Genomic DNA, 13113 nt, shown 5'->3' with positions numbered 1-13113 from the left:
CAAGCTGGTGCTCGATAATGAATGTATAAATCATCTTTGGAGATAGTAGCAAGGGTGGTAACAACTGAATCTCAAGTGCATATTATTTTCAAATCTTATCTCTTTTGTGACTTATGTAGCCACTAAGGAAAAAGAAGCACTTGAGGATATACATCAGTTGTTGATTATGAAATAAAGGTCTAATTGGAAGTTGAATGAATATTATCATATGGTGAACAATCCAAAATTATGTGACGTATTCTCTATCTAGTTAATTTGGATTTGATTATTCTATATTAGACACTCACCATAATATGGATTAAGTCATCCCTTTAGACTTCATTGAATAACCATGCATATTATCCATGTCATTCAAAATATATTGTGCATGAGGGTTCAAGGAAATTTAGTCCATATTATGATGTTTCTCTATTTTAGCAACATGCTTGTCTTCCACATATAAAAGGGTTTCTAAATAAGAAACTAGTGCTTGTGCTACTAATGCCATCTCTTGTGTTGAGTTTATCCATAGAAAATCTATGTTAAGAGATGGTGCTTGTTTTAAATTGTATAAATCACAAGCTTAAAGGATACTATTCAACTAAAGTAAGAAGAAATTGATAAGAGGCCAAGGTATGAAAACTTCCTCTCCTTCAGTTGTTTTAGTATTATATCCTTAGTGGGATGTACCATAGTATAGGTTAATTTCCTTGCAATATAAAATGTTCAATAGTGCATATAACTTTGACATCAACTATATGTGTGCACTAATTTAAAGGAATTTAATCTATCTTTTTGGGTTTCAAGAATGATGATTCATTTTCCATCCACATATAAGGATTATCATTTGTGAAACCCTCCCTTGTGTTTCTAATGCTCTCTTTTCTAAGTGTTTAAATAAGGTCCTTCCAAGTGCTTTCAAGATGGATTCAAAATCCATGGATATAAGAGTCTTGGTTATTTCAATCATTGAGTTTCAATGGGTCTCATATCAAGTATGATTGAACCAAGCCAAGATCAATGAAGTTCAAGATCGCCTGGTTGGATGAAATCATAAAGAGAAAAGAAATCACAGTGATTCAAGAAGGGAGTTACACTTTTTGTCAACCTAATAATGAAGATGTAGTGACATATTTATATGATATCCTTCATTATGAGGTTTGAGGTTCATATTGGCATGCTTTACCCTTCAGAATTTCAATTGATATACTTTTAGTTCTTAAACTTTCAATTGCTATTAAACTTTCAATTGGTTTAATTTTCATCATCTATGTAAAGCATGTTATGCTAAACCAAGATATATAAGTGCAAACATCTCCTTTAACCTCGTATTGTTGATGTGCATAAGTGTACTTTGTGTACTCTTGCATGCACAAATTGAGGGAGAGTTTAGCCTGTATCTTGTGAGACTAATGATTTCTTTCAAGTTCATGTTGTGTAGTCTCACACCATGGAGAACATCAAATGAGGATGAATGGTTCCATAGAAATGAAAATGAATTTCTCTTGATCGATTGAAGAGGATAAGTTTCTCTTTGAAATGTCAAGCCTATCAAAAGCTAAGATAAAAATTCATGATTATAATGAAGACCATGCGACATAGAACAAAGGTGTGTCACTCCATGAACTATTGTATTACATTTGTGTATCTAGGCTCTTACATGCTAGTGTGTGCATGTATATGCAATATCTTAAGTCACATCATAAGGTTGCACTTGTGGTGACGATTAAAGAATCTCTAGATATTTGATTAATACCTCTTGTGGTGATATCATAAGTTAGTCTTAAGTCATCTTAGTGAGGTATGAGTCAAACATGCTAACTTCTCAAGAATCTTGACTTAAAATATTGCATATCATGTCTATTAGTATACCTTTTGATTATGAGTAATTCCTTCAATTGGTGCAATTTCACATTTTCATACTTTATTTGTACCTAGGTTCAAATTGTAGAACTTAATCCCCTGGCCTCACAAGTCCAAGTGCATAAGCTAAACAAGTATTCATCACTTGTATGCACACATTTAGGGGGAGAATGGTCTATAATTTGAATCTTTGAGACTAACTTCATTTCCAAGTCTATTATGTGTGTAGTCTCAAATTAGAAAGGAATCTTCGGGCAAAGACAATCGCTTCCACTGCAAATTTTGATGGGTATCAAAGATTCTTTGCTCCAATAAATGTATCTTTTATACATTTCATAAGGGAATGAGTTTCTCTTTTATATGCTACTCTAACATCATCTAAAATTGGTAAACATGTATCACATCCTTTTGGATTGCAAATATCTAAAGTAGCACAACTTATAAATTCTCCTGTCTAGAACTTAATTGATTAAACAGTGCACATGTTTCTTATGTTGCATGATTATGTTCAATTGATACTCCTTTTATGCCAATGGTACTTTAAATTGCAAATAAGTACTTTCAACGGATATCAATTGAATTCATATATATGTGTGCACTAAAACTTGAGGAGAACTTAGTGTAATATGCTATTAGTGATCTGCTTATCTATCAAATTGTATCAATTGGTGTTTTTCAATTGATATTTTTCATACATGATCACTAGTTGCATAATCCATACTTGTGCAATTTTCATGTTACCTCTTGTTGTGATAAGAAAATGCTAGGTGACATCTAGACTCCAGGTATCAAGATTTATCTTTCAGTTAGTATGACAATCTTCATTTGATATCTTGGACCTATGTCACAATTATGCCAACAAGAGCTTACAAATGAATTCTAAATCCAACACAAGTCTGGAAACCCCTTGAAAAGGTAAAACGCAAAGGTACATCACTTATGACACTTATCCATTACCTTTGTGCCATCTAAGGATCCCTTTCATGATAGTGTGTTCACATCTCGCTTAATCATAATTTCTATCCTTTATATTCTTTGTATCCTTTTTGGAGATTTATGACAAAGGGGGAGAAATTGTGCATTAAAGCTTACCTTTAGTCTTATGTAACTAAGTGTTAGAAGACTTTTAAAAAGGGGAGAAATAATTAACAAAAAGGAGATGAAGAAAGTTGATAAGTGCATTCCATGTCATGAGCATCACGTTTATTTTATGACACACTGCACCCTATGAATAGTATGATATAAGTTGTCTATACTTTGACCTAAATATGTGCTTTTGGCATTTGAGTACAAAAGTGTTATTTTCTGAAATGCACATATTTAGGGGGAGGAAACTATATCATAGGATTTAAAATCTTATTTATCAAATCTTATGTAAGCTTTAAATGTGTTGTCATCAATCACCAAAAAGGGGGAGATTGAAAGTGCATTCATCCCTTTTGTGAGTTTTGGTGATTTGGATAACAACACATTTAAAGGTCTAACGAGTTTGCTAAGTGTTGAACAGGAAATTCAGTATGATGAACATACTTGAATAGTGTATAATGATCAGTGAACAAAGGTTCAACACAAGGTTAAATAACCAATGAGACAATGCAAATGGATATAATATGGTCTCTATATTGGTTTGAATATATGGACAAGTCCTGAGAAATCACTATGCATAAATATGATCATAATAGAGGTTGAAGTGATTAAGAGGATTGGTCAAGCCAAAGTGAATAAGATATGAGGAATCGTGAATTGGCTTGACCATATTACTATTAGTCCATATATGAATATATGAGAATCAAACTAGAGCTTGATTGATCTTAGCAGTTATATCTAGATGACATTCAAGCAAGGTTCACAATATTGAAGAAATGATTCTCTCAATGGATGCTCAATAGGATGTGACTCAAGAATGGCTTGATAGGGTGAAGATAGCAAGGAAAGGGCTTCGAGGAACTAAGTGAAGGTGAAGGCCAAGCGACGGCTTGTAGACCGAGGTACCATGGCTAAGGTGAAGAAGAGAGTACTTGCACTAAGTCGATGAACTAATCAGCTATGAAGAGTTACAACATGTTGATGCATCAGTAAGGTGACTTGAAGCCATGATTTGAACTCATATAAGGTGATATGGTACAAGTCACAGGGTTTGATTTGAGTTTGCTTCAAAAGGTGAGACAAAGATGTTTGTGATCCTTATGAAGCAATGCCATGGAGAAATCACACATGAGACACCAATGACTCAAGGAGTTTACTTCATTATATTTTATTTATTTAACTTGAGTATAGGAATCGTCGTACTATAAAGGGGGATCCAAAAAGAAGGTTGGTGTTTGCCAAAGCTCAAACCTCTCTATTCAAAAGCTATTTATGAAAAGCAAAAATCTCTTTAACATTCTATGGTTGACCATGGTTAGGTTTGAGAAACCTAGAGTGTTCTTGCTGAAAAGCAGCTGAACTTCTTCAACTGCAACTGAGCTTTTCAGCTGAGCTGAACTTCAGCTGAGTTGAGCTTCTTCAGCTGCAGCTGAGCTTTTCAGCTGAGCTGGACTTCAGCTGAGTTGAGCTTTCTCAACTTCAGCTGAACTCAACTTCAGCTGTGAACCTCTTTGACCATACACCAGCTGAACTTGCCTCCGGGCAGTTGAGCTGGGGTTTTCTCTCCTAAACTCACTGGTCAAGACCGGTTGAACTGGTCCTGAGGGGCAGTTCAGCTGGTCTCTGACCCCTCTGACCTCTGATCTGCAGTCTGCTAGTCAGACTGGCAAACAGGTCGCCAGAGCTGTCAGGGGCGGTTCAACTGCCCCCCTGGGCGGTTCAACCGGTCTGGTCAACCCTGGTCAGCCTGCAGGTCAGTCTGCCAGTCAGTCTGGCAGTCAGACTGGCAGACAGTCTGCCTGACCTGCCAGGGGCGGTTCAACCGCCCTAGGGGGCGGTTCAACCAGTCTCAAACAGAAAAATCGGCCCCAAACGGCTAGTTTTGAGCTCCACCTATATATACTCACTCCTACCTCTCACCCCACAGCAGTGAGCACGATTTGAACTCCATTTTTAACCCAAGAAACACTTCCCTCTCTCTCTCACACACATCTCTTGCCTCTCCCATTTCAAATCTTTGGAGAGAAATCTTTGAGTGAGCTTGAGAGCTGCGGTTTTGTGCTTCATCTCTAAATCTCTCTTGCTCTTCTTCTTGATTCGAGCTTTGGTACTACATCGAGTTCTTTGTGGATTCATTACTCTTGGAGCTTCTAGCTCCTAGACGACTAGGTGTCTCTTGTGAGTCTCCAAATCTTGTGGAAGACCACAAGAAAGTTTGTATTACCCGCTCGTTTGAGCAAAGATTAGTGTGTGAGCTTTACCTTTGTGGTTGGCAAAGGGAGGATTAGGGTTGAAAGAGACCCGGCTCTTTGTGGGCGCCTCAACGAGGAAGTAGGGCACCTTGGTGGTGTGACCGAACCTCAGGATAAATCTTGTGTCTCTTGTGTTCTTGCTCATTGTATTTGTTTATGTTCTTTGTTCTCTCACCATCCCGCGAAAGAATTGTTTATATCTTTTTGGTGTGTGGATTTTGAGAAGTGCCCTTCTCAGATCTACTACTTTGAACCCTGTGGATCATTTAGAACATCTCATTTCTAAAGTTAACTGGGTGAATTTCGAGATCAATTCAGTTTTACCCAGTTTGCTTCTAGTTTTTGTAGAAAAAGTTTTAACTTGCCTATCCACCCCCCCTCTAGGCAACTTTCATGAACAGAGAGCAAAAAAATGTTCAGAATCTTGATTTGAAGTAACTACTACTAATGAACAAGAACAGAGACCACCTGAACACAAACTTTGACAGGTTGATCACCTCGGTGGTGCGACTACGCTTGGCGGTGAGGTGCGTGACTGAGGGCAGATTTCAAAAAATACCAAATTAAGTGGGTTTATGTTAAAGTTCTGCAAACCTCCAGTTATGGGATTTATCTTAATGCTCCCTTCTACCTAAATTATTTGCTAAAAACACTATTCAGGCATGCTTGTATATATCTAGCATCCAATTATTGATAAAACAACCAAACATAGTTCAACCAATAACCAATTTTAAAAGCAGAAATATCCTGCAATAATTCACTGTTAGGGGCTTAGGAACTTCATAGCCCGAGATTGTGCTGATCCTGGTTGAAGCTTATAAGTTGGCGAAGAAGAGCATGCATTTCTTGTGATGTCTTCTTTAAACCTTCTATTTCCTCAGAATGTTTTACCCTTGAAGTTTATAATTCCATCTTCAAGTTATCCAACTCTTGTCGAAGAAGCTCAACCTGAAGATCTTGGACCTATAAATAAACATAACTTATTTACTTCATATGTAGCCATGCACACATAGCCAAGCAAGAACAAAAACATAGTTTTTATTTAATTGGCATACAACAAATTCTGATTTGCCTTACCTTTCCATTTAACAGAGTTAAGAGCATCATTTGTAGTGCTTCAGAATGAACTGTTTTAGTACGTGTACCACTGAACTTAAATAACTGGTCAAAAGAACAAATCATTCAATAGGAGAAAGGTGCCTTGTGCAAGATGTTCATGAAGTAAGCCTTCTGAAAATAACATTTTAGTTTGTTCATCCCAACCCTAAGCGTGTTGCATGGATAGACCCATTGCACAGTAGAGCCATCCAAAAACATGCAGCGGGTCAGACGCAACTTGGAAAGGATAAAGTGTGGAAGCTGGCTGAAGAATCCATGAACCTCTCCTGCTAGAGGAATAAAACTCAAGAAGGCTGTGATAGCTTTTCCAGGGCACCTCTGAAAACAGGGAAGAGCACAAAAAGATTCTTGGGCACTTACAAACAAAGAAGGGAATTCAGACAACAACCACTGATTTCATGCACTATCCGCATCCACTTCCTCTCTGGAAGATGGTAAAACAAAATCTCCTTGAAGAATGAATTTAAGACCGTAATTCCTTAGAGGAAGAAAAGCAAACACAGGTTGCTGCTTCAAGTAAGGTTGGCTGCATAGGCGCCCTCCTCAATGTCCACGACAGGCAGCAGTGGTGAGCACGGATCGAACGTCGAGGCGGGAGAGGATGGTGGCGACGATGACGGCTAGCAACGCCATGTCCATCACCGGCGCCGCCACGCACGGCACGACGGGGTCCAATGGGGGCATGGTGGTGAGGTCGAGGGGGAGCCAGCAGATTGGGCTCCGGTACGGCGACGGCTACCGGCAGTCGCAGACTCACGCGCATGAAGCGTCGTGGGAGGGGGTGTCGCGCGGGGGAGGGGTGGTGGGGGCGGACAACGGTTGTCTCGCGAAGTCGCGGGCATCGCGTGGGGGTGACAGGATGGACGACGTGCGGGGCGAGGCGGGGCACGGTATTGCACCTGCTTGCCGGCCATGGCCGTCGTCGAGGTCGTGGGATCGGAGGTTTCGTGCGGTGCGGTGAGCCGCGGGGGTTACGGCCGGGGCAGACATCGATCTGGAGAGGGGATCACGCGGGGGAGGGGCATCGGGGTGGAGACAGAACCGGGAATGGGAATGAGATCGACAGAAACAGGAATGAGAATGGCAGAACCAGGAATGACAGCCTACTCCTTACCGTCTTAATAGTAGTAAAGATGTGCATTGCATATAAGTCTAACTGTCACATTCGGAGAGCAACAATAAAAAAAATTTAATGAAAGATGTTATTGATGAACAAACAAAAGAAGCCGCTGCTTCGATCGAACAAAGTAACAACAAAGCTGCAGGACGCTTTACTAACACGCCATCAGCCACACGTACATCATGCCTGACCTACCAGCAGTCGCATGCATACACAACACATGAACCGTGTCCATCGAACACACGGTACGAGTATGCCACACGATTGAGTTCTTGCACGATCTATCGGACCACCACTAGCCCATATATTTTTGCAGTACTAACATATAAGCGTCGTGCTCAGCTGGCGTTGACGACCATCTTCATCCCCATCCCGCAGTGCCCGTTGAGGCTGCAGATGAAGTAGCTGGTGCCGGGGCCGAGCGTGATGCGGTCGCTCCCGGAGCCGTACGACGTGCCGGAGGGCCGGCAGCCGTTGTAGCCGCCGGCGTCCACGGCCACCACGTTGTGCACGGAGGGGTCGTAGTTGAACTCTGCACGCAGGAAAAAAAGCCATAATAAGCGTCTGTCTAGAGATCACCAAAGCTGCTAGCTGCCGGTTGCCGGCTGCTTGCGACGAAATAGTTTGGCTTCCTTTGGCCACTACTCACCGAGGACGTCGCCGGCACGGAAGCTCTTGCCCTTGGACCAGCTGTCCGCGTTGAAGGACCAGTCGACCCTGTGGGTGGCCGCGTCGGCGACGCCGAGGAGGAGGAGGAAAGCGGCGGCGAGTAGGCTGCCGAGGGCAAGCCCCCGCGTCGCACTGCCTCTTCCCTGAGCCATAGCGATCGCTCGCTCCTGCGCTGCTGATTATTGGGGCGCTTCTGTGCTTATTATGGAGGCAGAGCAGTGGAGTCAGTGTGATGCTGCTTTGTGTTTGAGCTGCAGTGATGGGTGGAGAGAACGTGTGGGGATGCTTCTTATAGAGGCGACGAGGAAGGGGCCAACCGGATCCATCTCGAGAGCAAAAAAGAAAAGAAAAGTTACTTCTAGGGTAGTTGGTTGTACCGAATGGCTGGCTACACGGAGCGCATGGAATGGCCTTCCACAGAAGCCGAGGACGCGTTGAGCCAAGCTCTCAGTCTCTCGCCGCTAAAAGAGGAGTCATTGCTAGTTGCTACATGCAACAGTCAAAATATAGAACGCCATGGCCTCTTCTCATCGTTTACTTTGGCCTTTGGCAAAACCAGCAGCAACCTTTTCATGGGTTTTCTTCTAGGGTAGTACCTGCTCAAATTGTCCTGGTGAATCACAAGCGCAAAAAAAAAAAAACTGCATGGGGAACCGGCGAACATGTGCATCGTATTGACGGACGAGTGTTTGTGTGGTTGCTGAAGGTTTTTTCGGGAGACTGCACGGCAAGGGCCAAACACGAGTCTTTGTCGCACACTCTGTGTGAAAATGCTTCGGTTTTCCAGTCGCTGTCGCGGAGAAATTGCCATACTTGCATTTCGCAAGGAAGATGCCACCGTTGTCGAGGTAACTCGGCTAGCGTGACTCTGTCTGTCATCGTAGCAACTAGCTAGCGAGTCTCTCTACACACTGCCCTGCTCGTGTTCGGCCATAAACTGAAGAGAAATGCAGAGGACGATAACAGAGGCTCTTTTGCATACCTACATACTAGATTCTTCAGTTTGATTCAGTTCGTTGTGTCGTAGGAGTAGTACGCAAGCATGTTTCAGCAAATGTCCTACACCAGTATGTCAGTATGTGTCGTGAAAAAATGAAAAAAAAACCCCACGTGGTTCTTTGGCCAATCTGCTTGCTTTAGCTGAAGAAAACTGGCTCACTGAGTAGTTGATGCAATGATAGATCACGGCTACTTCACTCATTGGCTACCTTTAAGGTAGTATCCCAACTTTGTCAAGCTGTTGCCCACTTGCCACCGAGAAAAAAGGTTTTAAAAAATGGGATAAAAATTAGACGCTAACAGAGCTGGCCTCTGAGGCTGAAATCGCCTCAGGTCTTGCCAACCACTCCGCGCGATTGGGTGTGCAGGCGAGAAAACACATACAGTTTTCTGAAAATATACAGCGTGTTTGGTTTCTCCGTTCTAGATGATGTGGTAATATCATTAGTCTATTCGTTAAATTTGGTGGAATAGCTTTATTCTTCACATTAGTACTATAATTTAACGAGGATACATCACACTATTTCTATTCCACAAACCAAATAAATAATAAAGTGGAAAAATAAAAACGACGACGTGCTAACTTATTCCTTAAACTGCACACACCTAAATAACCAACTGGTTCGGTGTTACTTTTGTTCAGATAAGAAGTTGACAAGTTCTCGAATTGGACTACCACAAGCTAAGATTGATTCATTGGAATGGACTTGATCAAGGGAAGGTTGACCAAACTGTCGTTTCGACGGCCGCAGGATCTCAATCATCTGGACCGACGAGCACCATCAGGTTTCGTCTTAAACAAGTAAACAACGTCTTGCGCGTACTAACTAAGGTCGAGAAGCACCTCCATTCCATAATTGCGTCGAAAGAGGACGAGGAACCCGTGATCTGCCTCGACGCCACAGGTGACAGACTGACAGGGCGGAGCCGGCCGGTGAACGTGAGCCCCCCCGTCCCGTAGCTTCGCGTCGCTGCCATTTCTGCCCTCGCACAGCTGCTTCTGCCGCCTTCGACGTTGCTGTTGTTGTCCTACGCGAAAGAAAACTAAGGGCTGAAGATTCTTCGGAATCGATCAAGTTTCTGGGGTACTATGAAGTTTCAGGGAACTGGTGGCTGAGAAGCCGCCGTGGTGGTTAGCTGGTGATCGCTGTTCAGTTCAGAGAATTTGGCGAGCAGAACGTGGTTAGCTGGCGAGGAGAATGTGGCCCTGACGGCCGCTTCGTGAGCTTTTAGGCTGTTCGTGCCTGCTATTTCGGGGCGACCTTCTTTTGGTGGTTAAGCTTGTTTGTTCTCTCGTGCAAACGCTACGGATGTGTTTGTCGCGGTTTCTAGCTCCAGATTCCTTGGTTCCTTGTGGGGCTGTGACAAGGTGGACTTGCTCCATATTCCAGGATTCCTCATTCCGGTGTTCTGCGACAAAAGAATCAACATGTGCAGCCATTGTTTTTGGAAATGTTGTGCCGCTATGGGTCTCACACGTTAGAGGAAAGTTTACAGATCCCCAACAGTCTCCCAATGCATCCCTTCTTCCAATAAAATAGTGATAGACGCCTTAATGCCAATGGTAGAATTATATTAAAACAGACGTTTTCGCTTTTTCTCAATACCTCAACCCCGATATACAAACTAAGGAACGTTTAGAAGCACCCGGGGTTTTAAGGAATTTGTATATACAAACTGAGGATACCAGTTTATAGAAACTGTATTCCTAGGTTCTTAATAAAAGAAGTTGGCATCCTCTGGCTAAAATCAAATTTGTTTGTTTAATTACATCATGCCTTGGTTGATTTCGTGGAATTCACATCTATTGCCAACTGCTTTTAAAATAAAGAAAGGGCAAAAAACTAGAAACTAGTTTTTCTTAAAAACTAGGTGTCGGTGTTCTCAAAACATCGGCTAGTAATTCTAAGTGATTTGCGTGTCTGGAGCGGATGGTGTGCGATGGAGACACAAGATTTTATACTGGTTTGGGCCAAATCCCTACGTCCAGTTAGGTATCTCACGTACCCCGCACTAGATTTGTAACAGGACAGATTACAAATTTAGTCGAGGGAGGGCTCGATGCCCAAACCTTTTTGTGTGGAGAGTGGAGTGCTCGATGTATTACAAACGCTAGCTCCTAGCTCCTGTGTGTGCCTATCCTTTTCATATGGTCGCCCCTTCCATTTATAGACTAGTAAAGGGGCAACCTATATACATGGATGTGTCATTCAGACCGGTCCGATGGGGCTTTGGTTTTGTGGTTTTACCTCTTTGTTCTCTAGGCTATCCGTCGTCCAATGGTTAGCATCGTCCCTTCTTACCGTGTTACAGTCCTGAGGTGTGTCTTATCTTGTCCTATAATGGCGTGTACACACGGTTGTCCCTCGGGTTGTGGCATGATCGAACTTTGGCCAGCTTTCATAATGATAGCGTATGCGCATACCCACTTCAGAGTAGTCATTTGGGTTGTTCGTTCGTCAGAGCATGCATGTCCACTCTTCAACTCTCGTTCCATCATTCGAGCGTCGTCCTGGTACTTTTGTACCATCTTAGAGATGGCTTTCGCCCTTCAGTATGACCTCCAAGAGCATGCGGTCTTCGAGGGGACAGACATAGTTTCCTAACCTCCTGGTCGGGCGAGCTGGTCGTCCACAGGATATGGTTTCATGTCCCGACCCTTGGGTCGGGTGAGTCGATTCCAAAAGTGGTGGCCTCATATCCTAGCCTGTTAGGCGGCTAGGGGTGGAACGAGTCAGGGATCCAAGGTCGGGGATCAGCTGAAGGGGAGGACTATTCACGAGAGTCAGGAAATAGATCTAGATGTGTTCTTATTTTTTGTGCCATACCTAGGTTACTCATCCCGACAATAGCCTCCGAGCCTTTGGAGCAGCTATTGGGGGCCTTCGTCTTCCGAAGGTCCTCAAAAACATGATTAACAATATTTCCCAAGCATAATATATGTACAGGAACCTTCGGATTCGGGATGAAGCTGTGCACAATATGGAAAGCAGGATCGAAACGAAGGTTGAACCAGCGCCGAAGCTGCGCGCAAGGAAGCTTCGGCTCAATAGCAGAAAGAGGAACCGACTTAAGGAGAAAAAATCTATCTAGTCCCCGAAAGATTGTTATTAAGTCAATAGTGAATATGAAGGCCATGAATGTAATTTTACACAGGCTGTGTCCTGTGCCTATAAATAGATGAACAGTACTCCCGTACTGTTCACGTTGACTTATATTCACTCGTGCGGCACGCTTGGACTTTTACCTCCTGTCAAGTCGAAGGTACAAATGTAATCCAATATTATTTCTATTTCTCCATGTTAATAAAAAGAAGAGATATTAACAATATCGTATGATTATTCATGTTGCTTTCTATATTTCATATACTTCTTCTTTCATTATCATATACTGCAATGATGAAGGTATGTCCTTCATGACCTTCGTCCGAAGATCATTATCCCAAAGGAGATAATGATTCAAAGGATGAAGCTCTTTAATTATTAACATCTATGTTGTCTTGTTCTTAATTCATAGCATTTGAAGACAAGTAACCAACAGCAGCCTTGCGCTCCTTCGGAGATTTTGCCATTGTCTAGCTTTTACTAAGGGCGCGTGAGAGGACTCTAGTGAGTCTAGCCCCCGAGCCTCCAAAGAAATTATGGGTTCATTCAGAGGGTCTTTCGCCATGTTTTTTAGATAAAGAATCATGTGATCATGCTTTCGATCTCATTTTATGATACCGATACCTGCACCTCCGCTCGTTGTGGTGGTCTAATCAAGTTGTCTCGACTTTTTATCGTCATCTTGTCACGTCTCATTTGCTTTGGGATGGATGGGCTGGACCATGCCTCGACTTTGCCCCATTGGTACGAAGTGGGAGTCCGGTGAGCTATAGACGGATACATTCAATTGATGGTCTAGTCCCTTTTGGGGGATCCGATGAATCAGCTAGTGATCATCCATCAAAATTTATGGCTTCCGCCCCCATATAGTTTCTAGGGTCGTTCGACCTACCTCGAGCGCTCCAGTGTCTTTCTTTCGGGA

The 13113-nt window shown here is 42.7% G+C and overlaps 1 protein-coding gene across 1 annotated transcript; it reads right to left on the bottom strand.

Annotated features, from left to right (window-relative positions):
- Positions 1-7478: 7478 nt before the first annotated feature.
- On the bottom strand, positions 7479-8566 carry LOC100283238 (chemocyanin). The gene is made up of 2 exons (NM_001156140.2): positions 8069-8566; positions 7479-7951 (listed from the first exon to the last, which is right to left on the bottom strand). Exons 1-2 carry the CDS (start codon positions 8238-8240, stop codon positions 7758-7760), a joined length of 366 nt encoding a protein of 121 aa, NP_001149612.1. The 5' UTR covers positions 8241-8566; the 3' UTR covers positions 7479-7757.
- Positions 8567-13113: the final 4547 nt, after the last annotated feature.

This window comes from Zea mays, chromosome 1 (genome assembly GCF_902167145.1).
Source record: "Zea mays cultivar B73 chromosome 1, Zm-B73-REFERENCE-NAM-5.0, whole genome shotgun sequence".
Lineage (NCBI taxonomy): Eukaryota > Viridiplantae > Streptophyta > Magnoliopsida > Poales > Poaceae > Zea > Zea mays.
This window is presented reverse-complemented; position numbering and strand designations above follow the sequence as displayed.